The sequence below is a fragment of the Oryza glaberrima genome, chromosome 1, assembly GCF_000147395.1.
Source record: "Oryza glaberrima chromosome 1, OglaRS2, whole genome shotgun sequence".
NCBI classification, from domain to species: domain Eukaryota; kingdom Viridiplantae; phylum Streptophyta; class Magnoliopsida; order Poales; family Poaceae; genus Oryza; species Oryza glaberrima.
The window spans coordinates 24,293,834-24,318,969 of NC_068326.1; the positions used below are offsets into that span (position 1 = coordinate 24,293,834).

At 39.4% G+C, this 25,136-nt stretch overlaps 1 protein-coding gene and 1 pseudogene across 2 annotated transcripts; both read left to right on the plus strand.

The window, feature by feature from the left end:
* Window positions 1-2,764: 2,764 nt before the first annotated feature.
* LOC127783858 (uncharacterized) lies at window positions 2,765-3,232 on the plus strand (annotated as a pseudogene).
* A 3,330-nt stretch (window positions 3,233-6,562) lies between these two features.
* Window positions 6,563-14,612, plus strand: LOC127760857 (long chain acyl-CoA synthetase 4-like). 2 transcript variants are annotated; one of them, XM_052285180.1, is made up of 19 exons: window positions 6,563-6,851; window positions 7,574-7,637; window positions 7,728-7,817; window positions 8,006-8,062; window positions 8,250-8,298; window positions 8,738-8,814; window positions 9,338-9,377; window positions 9,457-9,551; window positions 9,945-10,109; window positions 10,197-10,307; window positions 10,391-10,478; window positions 11,135-11,201; window positions 11,408-11,483; window positions 11,575-11,692; window positions 12,795-13,040; window positions 13,405-13,544; window positions 13,708-13,890; window positions 14,006-14,125; window positions 14,378-14,612. In XM_052285180.1, exons 1-19 carry the CDS (start codon window positions 6,703-6,705, stop codon window positions 14,411-14,413), a joined length of 1,971 nt encoding a protein of 656 aa, XP_052141140.1. In that variant the 5' UTR covers window positions 6,563-6,702; the 3' UTR covers window positions 14,414-14,612. The 2 variants fall into 2 exon arrangements, with proteins under 2 accessions (XP_052141140.1, XP_052141139.1); XM_052285179.1 differs by having other exon boundaries at window positions 9,945-10,307.
* Window positions 14,613-25,136: the final 10,524 nt, after the last annotated feature.

The window sequence follows — 25,136 nt, forward strand, 5'->3', positions numbered from 1 at the left end:
CATAAAGAATTATTATTATATTTCTCATTTGGATGACCCAATAAATATAATACATACACCTAATATGATTTAAAATATTAAGAATAGAGGATACAAAAGAAAATTAAAGGAGAGGGAATGTGCTAGTTAACTGTATGCATGGTTGGCTCTTATATTTTGGAATGGAACGAGTAATGTGAACTTATTTTTTTATAGGATTGGACAACACGTGACATACTAGTTTTATATTTTTTTCTGCTTATATGTTTTTCGAATAGGAGTCTTTCTTTCTCCAATCACCTGCATGTTTGCGTGGGCTTTGATTTTAGCCTACTTTGCACCTACAAACTTTACACTTGAAAACTTTTTATATGAAAAATATTTACTTTTGACACTAGACGTTTACTTATAATTTAGGCCTAACTTTCTAAATGTAAATTTCATACATAGGAATGTTAGATTTATAAACTTTATATATATATATATATATAAATTTCATTTGGATATAGAAATTTTCTATGGATGAATTTCAAGCAAAAATCAAAATATGAATTTGAAAACAAGAAAAAAATCTATGAAAATTCCATTGGGCTAAACCAACTGAAATGGTAACAAATTGTGAAACACGTTTATGGAAAACTCATCTAGTTTTGCATGGGCGTGAGTCTTAGGGCATGTACAAAGGTAGAGTCTAATATGAACTATCTATATAATTAATGTAATTAGATACTATTCTCCTACAATAGTAGAGACAATAAGATTTGTAAACCATTAATGCATAAATAATGTTTTTATTATACTTCTTTCCTTTTCTCCACCCTCATGCAACAAACTTTCTGTTAATAAATGCTAAGAGTCGACTCTGAGCCGTTGTCATGCGTAACAACGGTGTTTCTCATTCCTTCCCTCTCTTTCTTCCACGTCACCAAATTTCCTAACCTCTCTTTCTTCCACGTCACCAATTTCCTTCCCTCTCTTTCTTCCACGTCACCAATTTCCTTCCCTCTCTTTCTTCCACGTCACCAAATTTCCTTCCCTCTCTTTCTTCCACGTCACCAATTTCCTTCCCTCTCTTTCTTCCACGTCACCAAATTTCCTTCCCTCTCTTTCTTCCACGTCATCAAATTACTTGCATGACAACGAAGAGAGCCTGTTATTAGACACCATTGTACATGCCCTTAGCGCCACAAACGGCAAAAATAAAAATTACGCATTTAATCACCCAACAAAATCGGTGAGTAAAAAGAAGAAGTTACACAATCTGGAATTAGCTAAAAATGGAAACGTCATATGTGCGATGCTGGTTCACTCACTAGCTAGCGTTTTGGATTGATGCCAAATTTGGTTCGGCGTCAGTCTCGGTTCGATTCAGCGTAGGTTTTTCGCTTGCTAGGCTTTTCGGTGTTAAATTAGAGCAATTTTACCATTCTTAAGAAGGTACCACCAAGTACCAGGTACTGCAAGGTACCACTTAAATCCAATTGTCCGTTGACAAGGGGGTAAAACTGGTAACAACAATTTTATGTAAACCTTGCTCACGTGTTCTTCACTACCCATCATCATTTTCTCCTTGCGCCTCTCTGAGTCGAGCGCCTATGCACTGCCTTGCCCCAATTAAGGTATGAAAGCTGTTGCTTTGGGGGCCTTCAGATGGGGAAAATGGAGCGGAAGGCATGCAATGGAGTTCAGCATTGAAGAGGAGGAGGTTACGAGCCTCCAGAGGAGGCACATACGGCATGGGCTCGTCGGAGATTGGGGCGGAGGAATGAAAAGGAGAAAGATAGAAGGCATGGGCTCGTCGGGAGATTGGGGCAGAGGAATGAAAAGGAGAAAGATAGAAGGGATGAAACATAGGAAATCGTGGAGGCATGTGCGAGCAGCCCAGGGGCGAGGGGTGGAATGAGAAGGATCTATTGGGGGAGGATGATCGTTGCAGCACTCGGTCGGGGAGGAGCGTCCCGCAGGCCAACGGGAAAACTCCCTCCTTCCGTCCTAAATAAACCAACTTTGTACGTGATGGTTGGTTTATTTTGAGACGGAGGGAGTGGTGCTGACGGAGAGATGGTTCTCGAAGGTACTAAAGTCTGTACCACTGTTGAATCTCTTTCTATGGATGACCCTGATTTATCCTTCTCTCTCTTCAAGGATGGTTAGAAGCGCTAGCCAAATTAGCATGGCCTCAGTTTCAGTTTGATTCGATGTACGTGAGCATTCGCTAGCTTAATACTAGCCTTTCGGTGCTAAACAGGGCTTCACCCTCAGTATATGTTTGGTTCTTCGGTTTTGGTACATACGAGTAAAAATAAAACAAACCCTGTACGGAGACTCGATTAAAGGAAAGCAGGAAGCACATGTGGATACATTATAAACAAATCCTGTACGGATACGCATGATCCAGTACTGGCCTCGCTACAAATATGTTCCGGTGGGCGCGGGCGACGTACATGCATAGGAGTCGGCAATGCAGCCATGCAGGTAAAACAGTTGAACGCAGTATCTCTCTAGTTCTCGAGGATAAACGATCGATCGGCTGATCTTCTCCGTTCTCCCGGCCGGCCAAACAAGGTACGTAGGCCTGTGCTTGTGCCGGATCAATCCTCGATGATCCAGTAATTTGTTTCCAAATTCCCGCCCATCGCGATCTAACAATCATATCCATGCGTGAAGAATGTGATATTGACCTCTAGCTATCTCCTTGCAGATCGATCGATGGATCAGTACTTCGCCGAGGCCCTTGTGCTCTTGTATACTCCAATACTGCTCTGCTACGTAGTACTTAGTACTTATGGCACCTATCATCGATGGGCCACCGGACCCTAGCTTCTCCGTTCGGCTCGTGGGCGTCGAGGGGCTCGACGTCGACGCCGACGCACGCCTATCTGGCCCAAGGTCGTCATCGCCGGCCGCGCTACCGGGCCTGCGGCGGGGGCAGGGACGACACCGCGCTGCGCGTCTCGTACCACGGCATGACGGCATCGTCCTCGCCCGGGCTCCCGTGCCGTCGTTCTGCATCGACGGCAAGCTGTTGGAGGGCGGCGGCGCGGTAGGCGTGGTCGTCGTCAAGGCCGAAGCGGCGGCGGCAAACGCCAAGATGCGGAAGGGCCTGCGCGATCTGATATGGACCGAGAGGCGCGTTCTAGGGAAGGTCGACTTCGACGTGGAGGGGAACCTCGGAGAGCAGGTGACTCGTGATGATCTGAATTGTAAGGTCTCCTCCTTTGAGGGTGCCAAAGGTCGTTTTGAGTCCATTTAGTTTTGGAGTGTTAATTTTTACCCATATTAATTTGCATAGTTGGATACAAAATGAGTTTTGCAGTTAACAGGTGTAACACTGATAGAGTTATAAATTGGTATAAATAGAAATACGTACATAGCATAGGAAAAGCTTTAAAAGCATTTTTTACAAGGAGGTGTTTGTTCGTAGGAAAGATGAGGAATGAAGTTAGGACATGGGAAAAAAGCTATTAACGTATTATTAATTAAATTTTAATCTTTACATACTTAAAATATATTTATGTGATATTTTAAAGCAACTCCTATAAAAGAAAAATTTTATGCAAAACATATTGTTTAGAAGTTTAAAAAACATCCCTTCCTAGTTCCTCTCCCCTAAAAAAAGTTTAAAAAACATACTAATGGCAGCCGAGGTAAAATTTGTGTCTTGATCAGAAAAGAAAAGGAATTAGTATGTCAAAGTAATATATATAGGAAACCCAAATTTGTATCATCCAAAACCGGCACTGCCTTTGCCATCGACATCGTCGAGGGATTTGGAAAAAAAATTGGAAGAGCTGGTCAAATGATATCAAATGATATGACACAATTGGTTACCTTGGGTAAAAGAAAAGATACATATACACTATGCTAGGGAGGCGGTAAATAAATAAGAAAATCCAAGAAATATCATTTTTATTAGCGCCCAATTTCAAGAAATATCATGGATAAGTGTGAGTTTAATGAAATGCCATCGTACGAGCGACATTGTCCAAAAAAAATGTCATTGTCGTTAGGGTTCCATTAGCAACCCGCCGTTAAGTGCTATAGAATGAACGACGTATTTAACGATGCGGGATGAACGAAACTCTAAAGGTGACGTATTTCTGGGAGAAAATCGTTGTGCGATTGCATTTTATGGAACTCGCATTTATCGATGGCTTTTTTGGAATCGGACGTTTGTCAATGATATTTATTATCATTGGATTTTCTCTCAATAAAATAGCATGTGATGGGGAGGAGCGACCAGAGCATGCTAAGTGCTCGGGGGCCATAGTGAAAAAACTCGGACATAATGTTGAACTGAAGGGCTCAGTTTGTACCGGTCTGATGGTTCAATCAATGGATTGCCGGTCTGACCGTGGTTCGTAATAAAGTATTAATTAAAGTTGTATTCACAGCACTGCGCAGAAAATTTGACAGAGTGGTATTTAAACATATGTATTTTGGAAGGATGGCAAATAATGATCAATTCTCTTAATTGAAGGAGCCATGTAAGATGTGCTACGTACTCCCTCCATTTTATATTATGAGTTGCTTTGATTTTTTTCGTTGTCAAACTTTTTTTAAATTTAATAAAAGTTTTAAAAAAAGCAATATCTAAAACAACAAATTAGTTTCATTAAATCTAGCATTGGATATATTTTGATAATATGTTTATTTTGTGTTGAAAATACTACTTTATTTTTTCTATAAATTTGGTCAAACTTAAAGAAGTTTGACTAGAAAAAAAAACTAAAGCAATTCATAGTATGAAATAGAGGAGTAGCAAACAAACACGTTGTAGTAGCATTATAATTTTAATTACCATTCTATAAATTAGAAACATGTAAATACTAATCTTTAATGTACCTTTTTGTTCCAGTTTGAGCTTTGGGCCAAACATTCAAGCCCAAACACAACCCAATTGGAACCTAACAACATAGGCAATCCGAGTACGCTTACTGCCAAGCCAAGGCCAAGAAAGGCAAATTCAACAAAAGCCAACAACTACTCACTTGATTTTTTTTTTGTTAGACATAGAGGAGTAGTAGTTTCAAAATACAGAACATGCATGTTCTTCTTGTTTGCTCCTATTTATCACGTAGTCTCTCTCTCTTAAAACACACCTTAGTACTCCCTTGTTTCAAATAAGGCTACGATCGATTCATCTCTTTCCCAACTTTCACTCCTTTGTTTTTCATGCGCACTCTTTACGAACTATTAAACGATGTATGTTTTTTTTTAAAAAAAAGTCTATAGGAAAAATATATAAATTTATTTCTAAATTTTTAATACTAATAACTAATTAATTATGCGCTAATAAATCACTCCGTTTTATGTGCTCGAGGGATTAATTCCCAAAGTTAAAAGCCAAACACAGCCTAACTACTCTTTTATACTTTTAATGTATTTAAATATGCGGAAACGCTAACTCGCGCGTACGCGTTGCCGCATGCTGCCCACTAAGGCCCATGCACGTACGCACTTCAGTTTCTCTCTTTTTTTCTCTTTTTTTTACCCTGTCGTTTCTTCTTTTTTTTTTCTTTTGTTTTCGCTGTTTGTTATTCCTATTTCTTACTAGTGATTAGTTTACTAGTAATTTTTAAATCTTAACTTTTAAATTTTCAAATCTCAAGTTGAAAGTTTTCAAAATTTTCAAATATGGACCTGAAAGTTTTTGAATCTTGAGTTGAAAGTTTTTAAATCTGAGTTGAAAGTTTTCAAATCTCAAGTTAAAAGTTTTCAAAACTTTTAAATCTGGACTTGAAAGTTTTCGAATCTAAGTTGAAAGTTTTCGAACCTCGAGTTGAAAGTTTTCAAATCCGAGTGGAAAGTTTTCAAAATTTGACTTTAAAATTTAAATCTTAAATCAAAAGTTTTCAAATCTAACTTAAAAATTTCAATCTGTTAGTAAAAAAAATATCCCAAAAAATTTTCCCTAATTACTCGTCATTAGTACTAAGTGGGTGTTAACTAATACTATAGAGTAGTTAGGGAGGTAATACTATAGAGTAGTTAGGGAGGTGCTCGCTGCTGGCGCGCATGCGCCAGCTAGCAGCCCCTTTAAATATGAGTAGCACGGTAAATATTTCTCTTGATTTTATACACATCCTAATTCTCATGTCGACTCAAAAAATGCCTTATAGTAAAGAAAAAAAAAAGGAGAGAGTACATGTTTTCTATAGCGTGTCATGTTTTTCTTAAATTGAACAAATAATTAATTGTGAAAAGAGAGGATAAAACTTAGAAAACATCAAAACAGCACAGTCCAAATTGGCCGTAGAACTTCCCTTTCAGCACAGACCGGTTTTTCCAAATCGCTGTGGAAAATTGATGGGCAGAACTTTTTTTAAGTCAAAAATGCACAATTAATATGGGTGAGCTACTTATTAAAGCTTGATAGCGAAGAAACCCCGCTGCCACTGTGCTAGCCTCCAACGCTTAGGCCGCCTGCTCCACCCACCATCAATCAGCTCTCACACAAGCCCAATACGGCAAATACCCCCGTCCATGCCATGTGGGCCCGCTTGCCACGGACTCTCCTCTGCCCCCCAGCCGCCTTTTCTATTTTAATCCCCGCTTCTCCCCGCCTCTTACATCACAGTCCACGGGAATAGTCCAAACCGCCTCCATCCACGGCAGACGCGACGCGACCCGAACACGAGAGAGGAGGGAAGCAAGCAAAGCAAAGCGAAGCAGCGAGAGGGAGAAGCGTACGAAGAAGAAGAAGAAGAGGAAGAGGAGGGCATGGAGATGCAGCACGTGGTGGAGGTCGAGCAGGGCCGCGCGGCCGCCGACGGCCGGCCCTCCGTGGGCCCCGCCTACCGGAGCGCCTTCGCCCGCGGCGGCTTCCCGCCGCCCGTCGCCGGCCTGGACTGCTGCTACGACATCTTCCGGTGAGTGGCTGCTGCTGCTGTGACGACGATGACGAGGGGTTCCTCGCCTGACCTCCGGTGGGAGGCGGGGCGGGCGGGGCGTGGGCGAGGCGCCAAGCATCGGTTTGCTTGAATTCGTGTATGGGTTGGTTGGTTGGGGGGAACATTAATTGATGCGTGGATTCTGTTCTGGCACTGAGATTCAGAGGATTGTTTCCAGTGGCCGTATGCTATTTATTTCTGGTTTGCACATGGAGGTTGGGATTTGGTGTCCTTTGGTTCAGTTTCGATCTTATCTCTCATTAATGGGTGACAAATTCTGTGCTTAGATTTGGTATGCTTGCTTATGTTCATATGCTTCACCAGGGGACAGTTAGCTTAGATTTTAAAAAAAGCCTTGCCAATTAGTTAATCTTTGTCTGTCCCATAATTTTCAGACCTCCTATTCCTTATGGATCTGTAGAATTCCGCGGGAGTGATTTGTAACTGGAAAATCACTTTCAGCCTAGCCATGCACCGTTGTTGTTCGATCTGTGGGTCGTAATGGTGATGTCAGACTGGTCCATGTTGTCTGGTCTCTTTCTGGATATGGATAGGAAAGTACAGAGGGAATTAACAGGATTGGTTTGTCCTTTGCATTCTAGTTGCTGGCCTGAATTCTGACAATTCTTCAATTTAATGACCCTTTTCTCCTACTGAGCTTCTCTAATTTCTTGATTTCGACAATGTCTGTTCTTGTGCAGAATGGCCGTGGAGAAGTTCCCAGACAACAGAATGCTTGGTCACCGTGAGATTGTTGACGGGAAGGTACCTCAATCACTCCATGTACTCGTTTATTCCCTTGAAATGTTATACCAGAAAGAAAAAAAACTAAATAGGATTTTTGTGCTATTATAGGCTGGTGCATACGTTTGGAAGACATACAAGGAGGTGTTTGACCTTGCGACTAAGATTGGTAACTCTATTAGGAGCCGTGGACTTGCAAAGGTTTGGTCAATAATTTATTATATTTTCTATATATATGTCATGAGATGGGATGCTAATTTCTTTGAACATTGTTAATTGAATTAAACATTGTATGAACTTTTTGGTCAGCTTGGAAGCAACACTTTGATGTATTCTTATATCTTGATTAAAGAATCATACCATCTCATTTTAATTTGATAATTTTGCAGGGAAGCCGTTGTGGTATCTATGGTGCTAATTGTCCTGAATGGATTATCACGATGGAGGTAATGTTTTCAATCTTGTTCTGTAGCCAGCTTTTGTCTGGATGCACTCTCATCATTTCGCAGCAAGTAAACTGTCAATTTTCACCCATTATTTAGTCATTTTTGTCTTTTGGGGCACTTTTGTTGCTGAAACAATTGTAACGCTTGGTACTTATGTCTCGCCAATTTATGTTTCTGTCCTTTTCAGGCCTGCAATGCTCATGGAATCTACTGCGTTCCATTATATGACACTCTTGGTATATATCCTAACATTTTCTTAAGAGCATTATACACACATTGACAAGGTTATTGTTTTCTTCTATGATACTTCTTGCTTGGGGGCGGTGGTAGGTCATTTAGTTGTGCACCTGTTAACATTATGCTTCTTTCTCTGAGGAAGGTAGCCTTGATACTGTTAAGCATGTGCTCAAGAACTATTTATGGTCTCCTCTTATGGCAACTATGATTATGTTTCCAGAAGAATGAAAAAGCTTTGTCACATCATTAGAACATATTGCAAATAAGTTTCCTATGATGATCTTGTTGTTTTCTTATAAGCAAACTAAGAGCTAAATGTCATTCAATAAGTAAAGGATCTTTTTCCTAGTTGACACATTTAGATGCATAAAACGAAACGATATAGTAACACATGCAACTGCAGCTTATACCTTTGTATTAAATATGCTCTTGATGCAGGAGCTGGTGCTGTAGAGTTTATTTTGTGCCATGCAGAAGTTGAGATTGCTTTCACAGAGGAGAAAAAAATTGAGCAGGTATAGTTTGTTACTTGTTTCATTGTCTCATACCAGTATGTAGAACTTTGATGATTGCATTGCAGTGCATCCTGAATCGAGAATACTTGCACTGTTGTTGACCTTCTACATAATTGTCTTTATCTGTATGATGAATATGTAAAATTAATCTTTATTTTGGTGAGCATCTTTGGAAATATATCTGTAAACTGTCCATTGGGGAAAAGCTAGCAGTACACCAATTGTTCTTCTGTATTCCTTAAGTTCATTTTTGTTTTTAGTTATGCTTTGTAAAGCTCCATCACCAGTTTAGATCCATGGAAACCTTGCTTCATTCTACTTAAAAAAAAAAGCATGTTTCCAAGACAGTTTTCTATAGTTACACAATTATCTTGTTTCAACTGTATTACATTATGTGTTATTTATATTTTGGACGACACTTCGATGGTTGTTTTGCGACTGTGTCAATGGGTTGTGGGTATCTCATCATATCAAAGCATGCTTTATCTCTCCGGATGCATATTGAGTAATTTCAACTTGGCAGATCTTCAAGACTTTCCCCAAGTCAGCTGAATTCTTGAAAAGTAGGTTTCACTCATCCATACCATCATCAAGAAATAACATGCTTCTACCATGAAATTAAAGATGTAATACTATTTGCAGCAATCGTTAGTTTTGGGAAGGTAACTCAGGAACAAAAGGAAAATGCCTCCAAATATGGGCTGGAGATCTATTCATGGGATGAATTTCTTTCTTTGGTAAGACATGCTGCCAGCAATTTTATATGCAGTTCGTTTTGACATTATCATTTCTTAAACATAAATGCCTCATAATGATGTGGCAATGTGCACATTAGTATTTGTCTATCCACAGATCCTTCAATACCTGTATAGGCAAAGATTTTGATGTAACTTCATTTGTATAACATGGAAGTTGAAAACGCTAATTTTTAATGTTGTTTGCCTACAAACTTTTGTCAAGTTTGCTAACTTTTTGTTGTCACCAGTTACTACAGTCTACCTATGGTCCTAAACCTCTCGTAGTTTTGTTTCTTTCTAATTTGGAAAGTTGTTTCAAGAGTTCATTTTACACCTATTTTATTAGGATAGCTTTTCAGAAATTCTATTTTTCACATGACATTGTATCTTCAGGCAGACCAAGAATTCGATCTTCCAGTGAAAGCAAAGACTGACATATGTACTATAATGTATACTAGTGGAACTACTGGTGACCCCAAAGGTGTACTGATCTCCAATGCAAGCATTATTTGCCTAGTCGCAGGTGTAGATCGGCTGCTTAACTGTGTAAATGAGCAGGTAAGATATGCCAGCAGCCCTTTCATTATGCATCCTTATATAATCACTGATCAATCTTTAATTGCTTTAACTATGCGGGAATCTCAGCTGGAGCAAACCGATGTTTACATGTCTTATCTTCCACTTGCTCATATCTTTGATCGTGTTGTGGAAGAGCTATTTATGTTCCATGGTGCTTCCATTGGATTTTGGCGTGGGGTAAGCACCGTTACATGTTTACTGATCCCTCTTGGATTTTGATTTTTTGAACCTGTGATGACTATCTTAAAACTTTGGTTCAGGATGTTAAGCTGCTTGTTGAAGATATTGGGACACTGAAACCAACTATCTTGTGTGCTGTTCCACGTGTGCTTGACCGGATATTTTCTGGTAAGGAGCTCTTGAAGTGTATGGAAAATTATTAACAGTCGTCATACTTTTTCATAGGCATCCAGTGAGATATTTTTGTGATTAAGTGAGGCAAGACAGTAGATATTTATCATTTGATCATATTGTTCAATAGCAATTATTCTTAGATGATATTGTTTTAATATATACACTAATTAATATAGATTGAATCTGTCATTTTCCTTTGGTGAAATACTTCTTATTGGTCTTAATGGTGTGGTTTGCTCTTTTGTTTGGTAAATTCTTAGATGGCTGGCTGTCTGATCCACTGATACTCTTGACATGTCATGGCAAGGTGTTTATACTAATTTACTCAAGAAACTACCTAATAACTTGGCTATATTGTTATTGGTGTTTCTTACTTCACCAAAGAATTCTCCTGTGTCTAACAATAGTTGAATGTTGAGTACTTCATATCTTATTCTAATGCAAACTTGAACCATATTTGTGCTTTTGGTATATGAGGATTTTCTATTTGTTTATATATGCTCATGCATGAATCTGGTGATAGTTTTGTTCTGTCGACTTGAAGTTTGCTTGTACTTTTTAAAAGGATTTGATATTGTCACTGTGAGTGTGATCTTGCTAGAGTTTGCTCGTGCTCATGGAACTTTCCCTTATTTTTACCCTTTATTCAGGACTCCAAGCTAAAATTGCATCTGGGGGTTTCATAAAGAGTACATTGTTCAATCTTGCTTACAAATTGTAAGTTTACTACTCTTTGTACTCTGAATGTTTGCCTTTTGGGGAATAGAAAATGTGGAATAGTTGTTTGCACTTTTAATATTATAGGTCCAATGTTTCTTCTGAAGTTCACTTTATGCTAGTATTAGTTAATAATCTGTAACTATCAAATTGAAGTATTTCACCTGTCACAGAATCGAGTATGACCTAGGTATTATATTTTGCAGCAAGCAATTTAGAATGATGAAAGGAGCTAAGCACAATGAAGCTGCCGCAATATGTGACAAAGTAGTTTTCAGTAAGGTAGTTGAACTTTGCAGTCGCTACTTCTTCACTCTTATGTGTTCTTAAACTTGCTATTCTTATTTTAGAAATTTAATTTATCATGCTTCAGGTGAAAGAAGGTCTTGGGGGAAATGTTCGTGTTATTTTGTCCGGAGCTGCTCCACTTGCTACTCATGTTGAAGAATACCTGAGAGTGGTGACTTGCGCACATGTCTTACAAGGATATGGTATATCTTTGTTTGTTATCTTTGTAGAGAAAGTAGGATAGATGCCTCACCTAAGAGGGGAGGTGATCTCTTATATATATATAGCTGAATTACAATGAATGCTAGTGCTGAGATACAATCAATACAAGTGAATTACATAAGACCAAAGGTCTAGGAGAGTAAAGGTCTAGGAGATGAACAGCCTATAGATTAATAAATAATCCTAATACCCGCCCGCAGTCATAGCGGGAGGAGTACGAACGCAAAGACTGGACCGAAAATCTTGTGATAAAAGAACACTTGCAACTCTCTTGATCTATCATGTCTTTTCTAGTCCATTTGATCAGTACAATCATTTTTTATTTAGTTGTATGCATTAGACATACCATCCAATTAATTATTAAAGCATTATAAATTGATGTAACTGAGTAGGTAAAGTTATTTTCTATGATACTATATATACTTGATGGGATAACTCAATTGTTTTGATGACAACATCACTGATGTTATTGGTCTATTCAATCTATGCTCTTACTAGCAAAAGATAAACTCTGAAAATATTAATAGAAGGCAAATGTGTTGATGGAAATCTCTGTTTTTTGAATGGAAGTTTTGATTTGATTTTGTTGTGCAACATGCAAAGTTTTAAAATTGGTGGAAAAAAATACTAATCTCCTGGGCTGGACTGGTAACCAGTAGGTTAACGGAATTTACCAGACAAACATTCAAATATTGGAATTCAAACAATGGTTACTGGTTGTTAACAAGTAGCATTGTACCAGCCCGAAGCAGAAGGTAACTGGTCAGCAAAAAAGTGCTTCTGTTAGTAAATATCAAAATTATTAAATTACGAATTTCAAATCTAAATTAAAGTATTGCAGCTGGTTTGTTCTGGCACTATTCACCACCTTCTAACCAGTTATGGGCTGGTTACCAGTTGTTTTCCAAACGCTGTCAACATGCACTAGTTCTTAAATTGGTTTCCTCCATAAAAACAAACAAAAGAAGGGGTTATATGTACTATATGTTCGTTTTCCTAAATTGTAGGTCATTATCATTGATCCATGTAACCTGAATTTTTTTTCCAACAGAACTTTGTTTTGAATCATTTGGTCTCTTTTAGGTCTCACGGAGACTTGTGCTGGATCTTTCGTCTCCCTACCAAATCAGATGTGCATGATAGGGACTGTTGGTCCTCCAGTGCCAAATATTGATGTCTGCCTGGAATCAGTGCCTGAAATGAATTATGATGCACTTGCAACTAGACCGCGTGGCGAAATCTGCATCAGGGGAGAAACAGTATTCTCAGGATACTACAAGCGTGAAGACCTTACAAAGGATGTTTTGATTGATGGATGGTTCCATACTGGTATGTCTTGCTTTTTCATAGTTTTTTTTTCTCTCCTTATGGGGGCTTTTTGTAGATTTTAGTGGCTGCAGCAGTAAAAAGAATGTCAGATACCATTTCCACAATTGCAATAATTTCATTTCTGGAGTAGGATTCATGTTTTAATATTTTAGGCCTCGTAATATCAATAGTAGGTCCACACTGTGATACTGAGAATGGGCTAACTAGCTAAGCTTAAGCAGCAATTAATCAGAGTATACATCCGCTTTAGATTGCAAGGCATTCTACTCTCTTTTACTAAACTGTGCCTGGATGACAGTACTAATATGATCAGCTAGTTGCAAAGAGAGGTTTGAAAATTGAAACATCTGTTCTCTGCTTGCAGGAGACATTGGTGAGTGGCAACCTGATGGAAGTATGAAAATCATAGATCGCAAAAAGAATATCTTCAAGCTTTCACAAGGAGAATATGTAGCAGTAGAAAATTTGGAGAACATTTATGGTCTTGTTTCTGCTATAGATTCGGTATATGGCTATCTGCTTTAAAGTTCTCTGCTCCTTAAATTTATTCTGCGACATTGTTTTTGCCTTTTTGGTATCATAAATGACTGATGGGTCATTACCTTCTGTTTCTGCTAAAACAATTTGAAAAACTTTCCTCTGTTTTTTTTTTTGAACATCTGTTCAGATATGGGTATATGGGAATAGCTTTGAGTCATTCCTTGTTGCTGTGGTCAATCCAAACAAGGAAGCATTGGAGAGCTGGGCTGCAGCAAATGGAATCAGTGGTGATTTGGAGGCATTGTGTGAGAACCCCAAAGCAAAAGAATACATTTTGGGAGAACTGTCAAAAGTAGGAAAAGAGAAGAAGGTAATATTTTGATTATTGCTTGCTTTTTTTTCCTGAAAGGAAATTAATCTCTTCTATATATCACGTTTGTCCGCTTGCTCCTATTAACTCCTTAACTTTCTACGTACTTTTGCAGCTCAAAGGTTTTGAATTCATAAAGGCTGTACATCTTGAACCAGTGCCATTTGACATGGACCGTGATTTGATTACTCCAACATATAAAAAGAAGCGCCCTCAATTGCTCAAGTACTACCAGGTATTGCTCATTCAAATTCTCGTCATACTGATGGCATATGTTGTTTACATACTTCATGCGTGTAGAACGTTCTCATTTTGCTTACTTGGTCCTTTGAATCAGTTTTAGATCTCGATAATTCTGAAGCTATTGTCCCTTTATTTCAGCAGAATTCCACTATTTGTTTTTTGTACTAAGAACCAAAAAAAAGGGTTTTCGGACGCCTTACATTCAGAGGTTAACTAGCAGCTCTAAATTTACTTCGATTTGCAGGGAACAATTGACAACATGTACAGAAGTGCTAAATGAGCTCGCCATGCCGTCTAGAACATCCAAGATCAAAGGAGCTGACAGGAGCACCAATCTCATGCTGTTTGTATGTTCATAGTAGGGACGGAAAAATGTTGTAATATCTCTTTTGGAAACGTCTTGACATATATGATTTATTCGTAGAAACGGGGTATGCACCTGTACGAAGAATCGCAAGCACCGTTTCTGTATTGCCTGACCCCTGAAATTGCCAAATTTAAAATCGAAAATTAGCGGCAATCGTTGCACGTTGGAGTTTGAGCTTCCATGCGTTAAAACGTTTAGAATTAGCACAGGATCGTTGCATCGGGGCCGTTTCAGAATTCAGATATATCCAAAAGACTTTGCTGGATTTAACATTGCCGAACATTTTAGGGTTCACATCGTCTGCCTTTGGCCTCAAAGGCAGACTTCGCCGTTGCTTCATCTTAGCTACCCATTCAACAATAAACAGTTGCATGTATAAGCCTCCACAAAAGCGATTAATAAAAATAAGCAAACAAAAATTCTGACGGCTAGAGCACACACGAACAAAAACATACCTCGACTTGACTAATAGTTCAAATGATTTTCTGTATGACTGCATCGTTGTGACGATTATTCTTCTATACAATTGACATCTGGACTACTAGTCCCTTCGAAACAATAAGAGGTGGTACATAAATTTGTTAGGTGAGTGCAATTTAGTATATAAACTTGTAAAATGCTCATTTTAGTATATGAATTTGTCTAATTGATGTAAACGAGGACCAAAATAACTTGAAAATGATAATTTTATGAAGCGATGTTGATTAGGATGTGACGTGCATGCGTGTAGTGAGTATGCATAGGACATTCAATATTTATAAATTTGATCTCTACTTTATTCTTCACCATGAAAATAATGAATTCCATATATTTCTAACATTTATACCATTGCTCGTTTTTTAATCTTTTTCTACTATCACTATATTCTATTCTATTTTTTATTGAAGAGGTGTATGTCTAATAGCAACCTTCTCAGATATATGCCATAAATCAATAAGATTAGCAATATAGTGTCCTTTTCGCCTTCCTCCGTACGCTAGACAAGTTCATGCACCAAAACAAGCATTTTACAAGTTCATGCACTAGATTGCACGCACCTGACAAGTTCTTCTACTGGTGATGCAATTTACTCAAACAATAAAGTACATCAAACGTAGAGGGGGTGGCTCCATTTCAGCGAAGGAGCGTGGGCCCAAACCCCCAAACATGTGTGCTCCGCGCCTCGGCGAGCACCCAATAGCGACCGAGCAGATTGTAACAGGGGAAGAGATATTTTTGCAGAGAGGAATTATGAATACTCCAACGCTCAAGCTGTCCCAATTCCAATTGACAGAAGCAGAAGCAGCAGCAGCAGACCGCCACTATCTTGCGAGTACCGCAACAACTTGTACTACTCCGTATTACAAACACACAACCACAGAGCATAAACCGCTGGATTTTTCACATTTTGGTCCTTTTAAAAAACTTATTTCGCAAATAGACCTCTGAAAAAACTTATCCCAGAAATGGTCCTTTTTGGACGCCAGAGTGGCTGGCGCCGTCGTCCAACTGGACGGCGCCAGCCTCTCTGGCGCCATCCCCCTGCTGACGTGGCGGGGCGATGCTGAGGTGGCTAGGGGGAGCGCGCCAGAGTGGCTGGCGTCCCCCCCCCCCAATTTTTTTATTTTTCTTTTTTTTGATATTTTTTTCACACTTAGAGACACATAAGAACCCACCATAGAAAAAATGAACTCAAATGGACGTAATATGTGACCTGTGGAATTTTTCCTCTCCTCTCCTCTCTCTCCGAACTAGTGCAGAGGAGAGAGATGTGCAACTTTTTTATTTTATTTTTTTATACTTTTTTCACACTTAGGAACTCACAAGAACCAACCATATAAAAAATAAACTCAAACGGACAAAATATGTGGCCTGTGGAATTTTCCAAAGCTCTACCCGAAATTTGGAGAATCGGATGTAACATTTTCTGTAGATGTCTGTGGATATATTATTTTCCTAATTCCGAGTCCATATGAGAAAGTTACGCTTATTTTAATAAATGATACATTTTGTCTGTTTCGGTAGAGTTTTGGAAAATTCTACAAGTCACATATTTTGTCCGTTTGAGTTTATTTTTTATATGGTTGGTTCCTATGTTCTTCTAAGTGTGAAAAAAATATCAAAAAAATAAAATAAAAATAAAAAAATTGCATCTCTCTGTATTGTTTAACTTATGACTATCATTTTATGTGGTTATATTTTGAATTAGATTAAGTAATTTCATATAGTGATAGAGTGCATTATGTGTAACATGCTGATCAAAGGGTTTTACTAAAGGAGTTATGGTCTAATTTTAGTGAAGGTGCAAAGTAGAATAAGTGGTATGCTAGCTATTTTCAGACTTAGCTAAGTGGTAGTTCGAGTTTAAATTTTTTTGTGGTTGGTTGTATCGTGATCCTAAGTGTGAAAAAACATCCGAAAAAATAAAACAAAAATGACACCGTTACAACTCCATACAGAGAAACAGGAATGGAGGCGAGGGGTGGGGGGTGGCGCCAACCGTGCTGGCGCCCTCCTCCTGCCACGTTGGTTCGCGTGTGCCACTGTGGCAGGAGGATGGCGCCAGGCGCCAGCCACTTTGGCGCCCCAAAAAAGATCATTTTTGGGATAAATTTTTTCAGGGATCTATTTAGAAAATAAGTTTTTTCAAAGGATCAAAATGTGAAAAATCCAGGCATAAACCGCGCCTTGAGGCGAGCAAACACAGCGTCACAGCATAGCATACGGCGTGACGCTGCTGCGCGCAGGAAAGCATCACAGCATACGGTTGATCAATGCGAGCCATGACTCATGCGACCACATGCAGCCCAGCAGGGGCGAAGCCAGGATAGATGGTCACTGGGGTCACTATTAATTAACGATCCTGGCTATAGCTTCTAATAATTTTAAGGCTATTGTTGTAGTAGTGGTTACCTTTTACATATCAGGGGGTGTTTAGATTAGGGGTGTAAAGTTTTGGCATGTCACATCGGATATTATATAGAGTATCACATGGGGTGATCGGGCACTAATAAAAAAACTAATTACATAATCCGTCAGTAAACAACGAGACGAATTTATTAAGCCTAATTAATCTGTCATTAGAAAGTATCTACCGTAGCACAACATTATCAAATCATGGAGCAATTAGGCTTAAAAGATTCGCCTCACAAATTAGTCGCAATATGTGCAATTAGTTAATTTTTTAGCCTATATTTAATACTTCATGCAGGTGTTAAACGTTCGATGTGATATGGTGTAAATTTTTTTGTGTAGGAACTAAACAGGGACTCAATTACAACCACATCGTTATTGTACTAGATTACTATATTTGGGAAAAGAATATAACAACCTCTTATATGGTGAAAATCACCTTTGTTATATTCCCCCAGGCTCATGCCTCATGATCATGTAACTGAACTTGAAAAATCAAACGTTTATATTTCAAAACTCTAATTTCCTCAAATTCAGACTTAAGAGACTAGGTTCAACCAAATTGTGATGATAATCAAGAAATAATAATAGGATTAGTTGGCTACTGGAGCAATTAATCCTAAATAAGGGCCACTTTATGAGCGCCAGTCTAAAACGTATATGTATATCTATGTAGACTGACATATAATCACAATTGCTAACTAATTTTCTATTTGCTAGCTGATAATAGTATCGTTCCTTGCCACCAGTTGAGCTTTAACGAAACAATCATCGGGGTCTAGTGTTTTCTTTAACCGGGGTCATAGCTGTAAAATAGAAAGGAGTGTAAGGGACTCGGAAGAAATCATCGGGGTCTACTGACCTCAATAACTTGCTATAGCTTCGCCCCGGCAGCCCAGGGGAACACGTGTGTGACCAGCGCGCGGTGCGGAGCTCAGCCCAGGCCAGCTGCCCCCATGCACCAGTGTACGACGTAACTACTACTACTGTGTAACTGTACTACTCGTGCTGCTCCCGCCGGGCAAAAGCCGCAGAAGCCACCGGTCGGTTCGCCCCGTGCGATGGCTCATGGCTGGCTGCCGCAAGCCACGTGGACGGACGGACGCGAGCCCCGCCCGACTTGTGAGCCAGCGACTGCGTGCGAACTGTGCGAGGGAGACAGTTTGCTGCCGTTCCAAAAAGATCCCACAGGCCACAAGTCCACAACCAGGCGACGCGCTAAATGCACTTGCACACCTGTGTGCTTTCTGTTAACCATGGTCCATGCTCAGGGACCTCAGGGTAGGGTGATAAACTGGTAATGGGGTAAGAATTATGGATCCTTTTATACTATCTTATTAGATTAATGGACTAGACCCAATTAAATCCTAATAAATTCTATTGACCCACATTAAGTGCTATGGGTAATAATACCACCTTGGAAATCTAAGTGAAAAGGTCTCAACTTAAATACGGAGCTAGTTGAGAGTCTCTGTTGACCGGTTGAGATGGTGCGCGGACAACCAAACGGGGCGAGGCGAGGCAGACAGTTGCTGCTGCGCTCTCTCTTTTGTAACGGACGGTAATAAACACGGAGAATTGATTTAAACGTCGTGAATTGATTCCATCGGTTACGGAATTAAACGCCGTGAATTGGTAATAAACACGGAGAATTGATTTAAACGTAAACACGGAGAATTGATTTAAACATCGTGAATTGATTCCGGAGAATTGATTTAAACGTAAACACGGAGAATTGATTTAAACATCGTGAATTGATTCCGTCGGTTATGGAATTAAACGCCTCCGTCGGTTACGGAATTAAATGCCGTGAATTGGTAATAAACATGGAGAATTGATTTAAACGTAAACACGGAGAATTGATTTAAACGTCGTGAATTGATTCCGTCGATAATGGAATTAAACACCGTGGTTGATGACTCCGAACGTGACTCCCGCGCTCGCATATATATACTCTGCAGCGACCAGAAGGACGGAAGTTCTTCCCGACCTCTCTTGCACTTCGAGTTCCTCCTCAGAAGGACGGAAGTTCTTCCCGACTTCTCTTGCACTTCGAGTTCCTCCTCCTCTGTTCTTGAGCTGCAGAATCCTTCCCCGGTTCTGTTCACCTGCACGCACAGGTGTACGGGACGAGCAGGTGCCTCCGAAACTCCGTCCGCTTGAGAACCTGCACGGGTAGGCGGATGATCAAGTTTTTAAGTAACTCTTCAAGCGCGACTGCTCTTGTTCTTCACGGCTACTGCTGCTGCATCGACGCCTTCACCAAGATGTCGACGGAGATTGGAGACAAGATGATGAACGACATCAACGGAGACAATACTGCCTCAAAATCCAGCGGTGGGACGTTCTCAGGGTATACTTTCATTCTCCTGATTCTTTTAGATGCTTCTTTGTTAATACTCTTCGCAATGGCAGCATTGTGTTACTATGTAAATGTTGATGCTTATTTCATATTAAGCATACTCAAGTTGTATATATCTAGCACTGTCACTAGATCTATTCATATTGCAAATGTCATGTTTATTGTCTTAATATTTTGGATTAAAATATGCCGAATTATAACCAAATTTCCAACATATCTTATCTACAGTTCTCGTATGCAGTATTCTCTCCGTCCTAAAATATAAACATTTTTGAACTCTGATTTGGTTTTCGAGATACTACTTTAACCAATAATATCTATAAAAAGTAAGATGTTTTAAATAAAAAAAGTTACATATTATGATAGTTTATTTAATGATAAATCTAGTAACATCAATTTTATATGATTGATCTTTTTAATTTTTTTTCTATTAATAGTTAAAATTAAAAATAGTTGACTTGTCACTGTACTAAAAATGCTTATATTTTAGGACGGAGGGAGTATTAAGTAAAAAATCTCACTTTATTTTATGCATAATCTTTAACAGTTTTTTAGTTAAAAAGTTAGACCCACGCCGTGTTTAGTTTCCAAACTTTTTCTTCAAACTTCCAACTTTTCCATCACATCAAAACTTTCATACTGTCGACGTTTGGTATCGCGACTACGTTATTTGGATGGTATGAGGATCGTTGGTACCAGGGTATATGCGAGATTGAGGTAAAAGAGATGGAGACATGGATTTTTATACAGGTTCGGGCTCCTTATCTGGCATGTAATAGCCCTACATCCTGTTGGCCGAAGCCGACCGTTGCTCTTATTCACCATAATCACACCAGTACAATATTTGGGGTAGCCTATCTGTCTGTTGTCGACATAGCGGACTAAAGTATCATCACATAGTCGACAACAGGGTAGTCTTCCTCCTCGAATCCGTATCCGGCGAGATCAGAGACATCGCTATGTCTCTCCTGACAGTATCCGTAGACACCGTAGGGGACTAGCCATGCTTATCTCTGAAATCGATATCAGACGTCTTGTCTTGGCGCATGTTGGCTTGTATGTTGATCTTGTGTGTTGATCTATTGTTCCATGTCCCCTCTCCTCCTAGGGGGCCTTGTATTCATACCCAGAGGTGTCCCCTTGTCCAAGTAGAACTAGGGAAACCAATATGGATACAATTCGAGTAGTACTTGTCGTTTCCATGTAGAACTCTATTCATCCTTCCTTATGCGGAACTCCTCCTATATCCGAAGGTTGTTTCTGTATAAGACATGGTATGTGGTGGGTCCTGCCGAGATTTAGTCGACTACTATTAGGTATGTGGTATCCATAACCCTGACACATACACACACAAACTTCCAACTTTTCCATCACATCTTCCAATTTCGAACAAACTTCCAATTTTAGCGTGAACTAAACACAGGCCCATTACCACACTTAGGTCAGGGTCATCCTCGAGACCTCAACTCAAAATGCAACTAAAAGTCCAAGTCCTTTGGTTCATGGCTTCTCATCTTTGGTGACAATATGGTGTCTTGTCGAGTTTTAGGTTTGGTATTGAGTACGTGCTGCAATATAAGTGACTTATCCGTTTTCTCTTACCAGCTTAAGTTTTTTATTTAACTGGTTAGTGCATGTAACTTAATATGATTGTAAAGTCAAAAGTCTTATCATTTCGAATTTAAATCATGCTCGGTGCGCAATTAATAAAAATGTATGTCACTACTATTTTACACCTTGAGGTTCAAGGGAGCCCCCACGTGAGAGGTGTGTTGTAGTGTAAGTGGAATTATCTATCGTTTTCTATTAGCTTTAAAATTTTTTGTTGAACTAGTCAGGTTCGGTGATGTCATGTAGCCACACAACCCTACATAGTCTAGACCAGTGGCATATGAAATATGGAAAGCATCGGAACATAAAACTCCCTACATGTTTACGAAGATATGATTTTTTTTTTCATGCTTGTCCTGTTTATTGGAGATTGTTTGGTTGGCGACCGAAGTTTGTCATGCTAAACCTTGGACGGGTCATAATTTCTTAGGCTGGTATTTGGGTGAGTGTCACAGTTGAGCTAAGTCACACTTTATTATTATGTTGGCCCATATGTAATACTTTTATTTTCTAGTAAAAGTTTGCCATATTTGTGACCAACAAATTGTTGATCATACTTTGTATGGTTTGCTCTAATTATGGCGAATGGAGTTGTGGCAAAGTTAGCCTCTATCCGAACAACTCAGATTTATGTCTATTGGTCATATTGGAGACGAAGCAGACTGGTAGATGGAAGTTTATCCAAATCAAGCTGAATTCAAAGAGGAATCGTGAAGGCCATGACAAGGCAGTTCCATATTTTTAGTATATCTCTAAATAGGCAGGATTAATCATTTTCCTTTTCTTGTTAGGAGTCTTATCTCGTGTCCAATCAGGACTTGTATCAACCAAGGATATAAATATGTACACCCGGTATCTTTGTAAACTATCTCCACAAATCAATACAATTACTTTCAAAGCATCACCACCTTTTATTCCGACGAGTTCTTAATTTCGAGTTAGGCTGCATCAGTTTCGATCTCCAGCGAGGAAGTAAGTTTCGTCAAGTTAGCTTGTATCAGTGTGGCTAGAACTTTCTCAGTTAAGTCCGATATTTTATTCAAGTTAACTCAAGCATTGCCTATCTAATATATTTATTATTTTTAACTACATCGTTGTTTAGAGTCATAACGGCTTAGTTAGGATATTCTTAGTTAGGTCCGATATTCTGACTAAGTTGGTATTTCTCTAATCGTATTTTTGTTTTAGATTGATCGATATATCCATCACATTTATTTAGATCTAATGATCCATTGGCTAAATAGGTTCCTATTATTATCTATGATCTTATACTGTCTTGGTTAGGTCTGATATATTAGATTGCTGCTAATAAGTTTAATTCTACTAAGCCGATAGGTTTTTTTATGCAACGTTCATCTCGGAGTTCTAGCCGATGAGTTATATTGTTACTACTTTCTAAGTATTGTATCAGCTTATACTCAAACTCGTATACTCACTAGTTAAATCTCTCTTTATGAACTCAAATCTTATACTATCTCGGTTTGGTTTGATCTATCAAGATTGTCTTTGATAAAGAATGATTTATTGATGACTATGTATAGTTTAGTTCTAGCCATGATAGCATGAATATCATTGTTTATCTTATTATGAATCTACATTGAGCCTATAATTGATTGATCAAAACCCTATCGACATTAGTTGGCCTCGCTACTTCCCATTGATTTATTGTCCGATCGGCTTCTTGATCATCGATTCATTTCCATCTTGTTAGTTGCAGGATCAAACTAGCTGACACGCCCTAAATCTTATTGATAGGATTTGCACCAGAGCTAAGCAGATCTCCTAGGCCTTGGTGCGTTGTAATGAATTTCACGCCAATAGTACCTAACAACAATTATTTCTTCAATAGATTATTTTCGATTATGCTAAACCTTCAAACCTTCTACCAACAGTTGAAAACATAATGTATAGTCTCTTTGTGCACTAAAATGGTTATAAAAGATTTAAGATTATAGAGCTACCAAATTATATACATATAATCTTATCACTATATATAATCAAAAGTGGAGGTTGTGAATCTAGATTGGAGTAAGACCTAGGCTGACATGTACTATTTTGTCACGAGCTTGGTCTATTATGGTGAAAAGTTTATCTTAGTACATGGGCTTTCGATCTCATACCCCAAGTCATGGCCTAGGGTTATTGGCCCTGTATCCGTCCTAACTAATAACTATAATATACCGAAACCAATATAAATCAATTGCCTAAACTCTGAGAGATAGTATATCTTCCTCATTATTGTTTCTATTTCCTATTTCATATGTAACCAATCTCTAATTCTTACTCTTCTCCTTCAAACCTTGGCTATCTTTATTCGACCCCACCACTGCTTGAGCCTCCCCGGCCCAGTGGATCCAGATCCTCTGCCTTTAGGGGAAAAAGGCAGAGACACACGATGAAATGACTCTGTTGCTACAGTAGAAAACAATGTTTTGCAGTTTTTCACTGTGCATAATAGTGAAATGTATTGTTCATTGTTACTATTCACGAATCGTTGTAGCGATCGATCACATCCGTTCGTTGTGAATCGGACGGCTGAAAACAACTCAAAGTTACGGTACGGTTAACCTCTAACTTTAACCCCTAAAGTCAGGGGATCTCAATCCTCCTCGGTTTATTGTTCTTGGTTAAAGTTACGCAATGTCCTTTCCTACTAGCTCTCTTCTCCTCCCTCTTACAAAATATTTTCGTAAAATTCTACCCCATTCAATCACAGGAGAAAAAGGGGGTGATTTGCCAAAGTTATCGCAGCACAGACATTGAAGCTAAGAAGAGAGTTGGAGCACTTATCGGCATTTCCAACGGGACAAATTAAAGGGCTCATGAATGGAGACAAGTTCTTAAAAAAAAACAGACAGAGGAGACAATCTGATTCGTGTGTACCCTGATAAAACCAGGTGCTCTGCAGGGTTTCCCAAACCGCCGGGGCCGAGGTTACCGCGCCCCGGCGGTAAGCACGGTTACCGCGCGGTAACCGTGAAAAACCGTACAAAACCGTGCAAAATTTATCAAAAATTTAAATTATTTTTTAAATTTATTTAAATTTAAGGAGGTTACCACGGTATTTATATTACCGTATCCCGCAGTAAGCCTGGTAACCACGGTAAGGGAAACCCTGGTGCTCTGCCTCTGATAATCTGAGATTTGATCCCAACTCGATCAGCTGCGCTCTTCTGGTGTGTGATGAGTCGGTGTAGCCGCCTATACGCGTGTCAGCGTGTGGATAGCTAGCTTGGCTGCGGACAGCTCTACGGCATGTGGGCCGGGCCGGTATGGTCCGGTACTCCGGTGGACCCTACGTCTATATATGTGGGTTACATCGTACGGCCGTCGGCGATTGTAGCAGTACCATGAATCAGCTGGGCTCCTCTGGCACGTGGGGTCCACTCGCCACTGTCTTCTTGCCGCTGCTCCCACCGGCTGTACCGAACAACTGCACTGCACCTACGTATTTCTGCTTGGGTAAATTCGCTCTCGCTCTCTATCTGCCCGCCGGATACACGAGGCTCAGTGGCTCAGTACGCGTTTGGTTTGTGCATATGTGCAACAGCATTCCTTTTAACTTTTCTAACAAGTGAGTTCGTGATGGACATCACGACGGATAACATTTTCAAGCTAGCCACGCTCCCAATTAAAATTACGCTCTTTCCGTAAACTCGCAAAAAAAAAAAAGTTCACGTATGAAAGCGACAGGACCGCGCGCGACGCTTGACTTGCACTCACTTTATTCGGCCGGGAGAGGCCACGCACGCACGGGACACGGTGCCCTTT

Bases quoted from the DNA above. Each gene is read 5' to 3' on its own strand.
- LOC127760857 (XM_052285179.1), top strand. From the start codon at position 6,703: ATGGAGATGCAGCACGTGGTGGAGGTCGAGCAGGGCCGCGCGGCCGCC. The intron at 11,202-11,407 runs GTAAGTTTACTA...TATATTTTGCAG, and splicing joins TTCAATCTTGCTTACAAATT to CAAGCAATTTAGAATGATGA. The intron at 14,126-14,377 runs GTATTGCTCATT...TTCGATTTGCAG, and splicing joins AATTGCTCAAGTACTACCAG to GGAACAATTGACAACATGTA.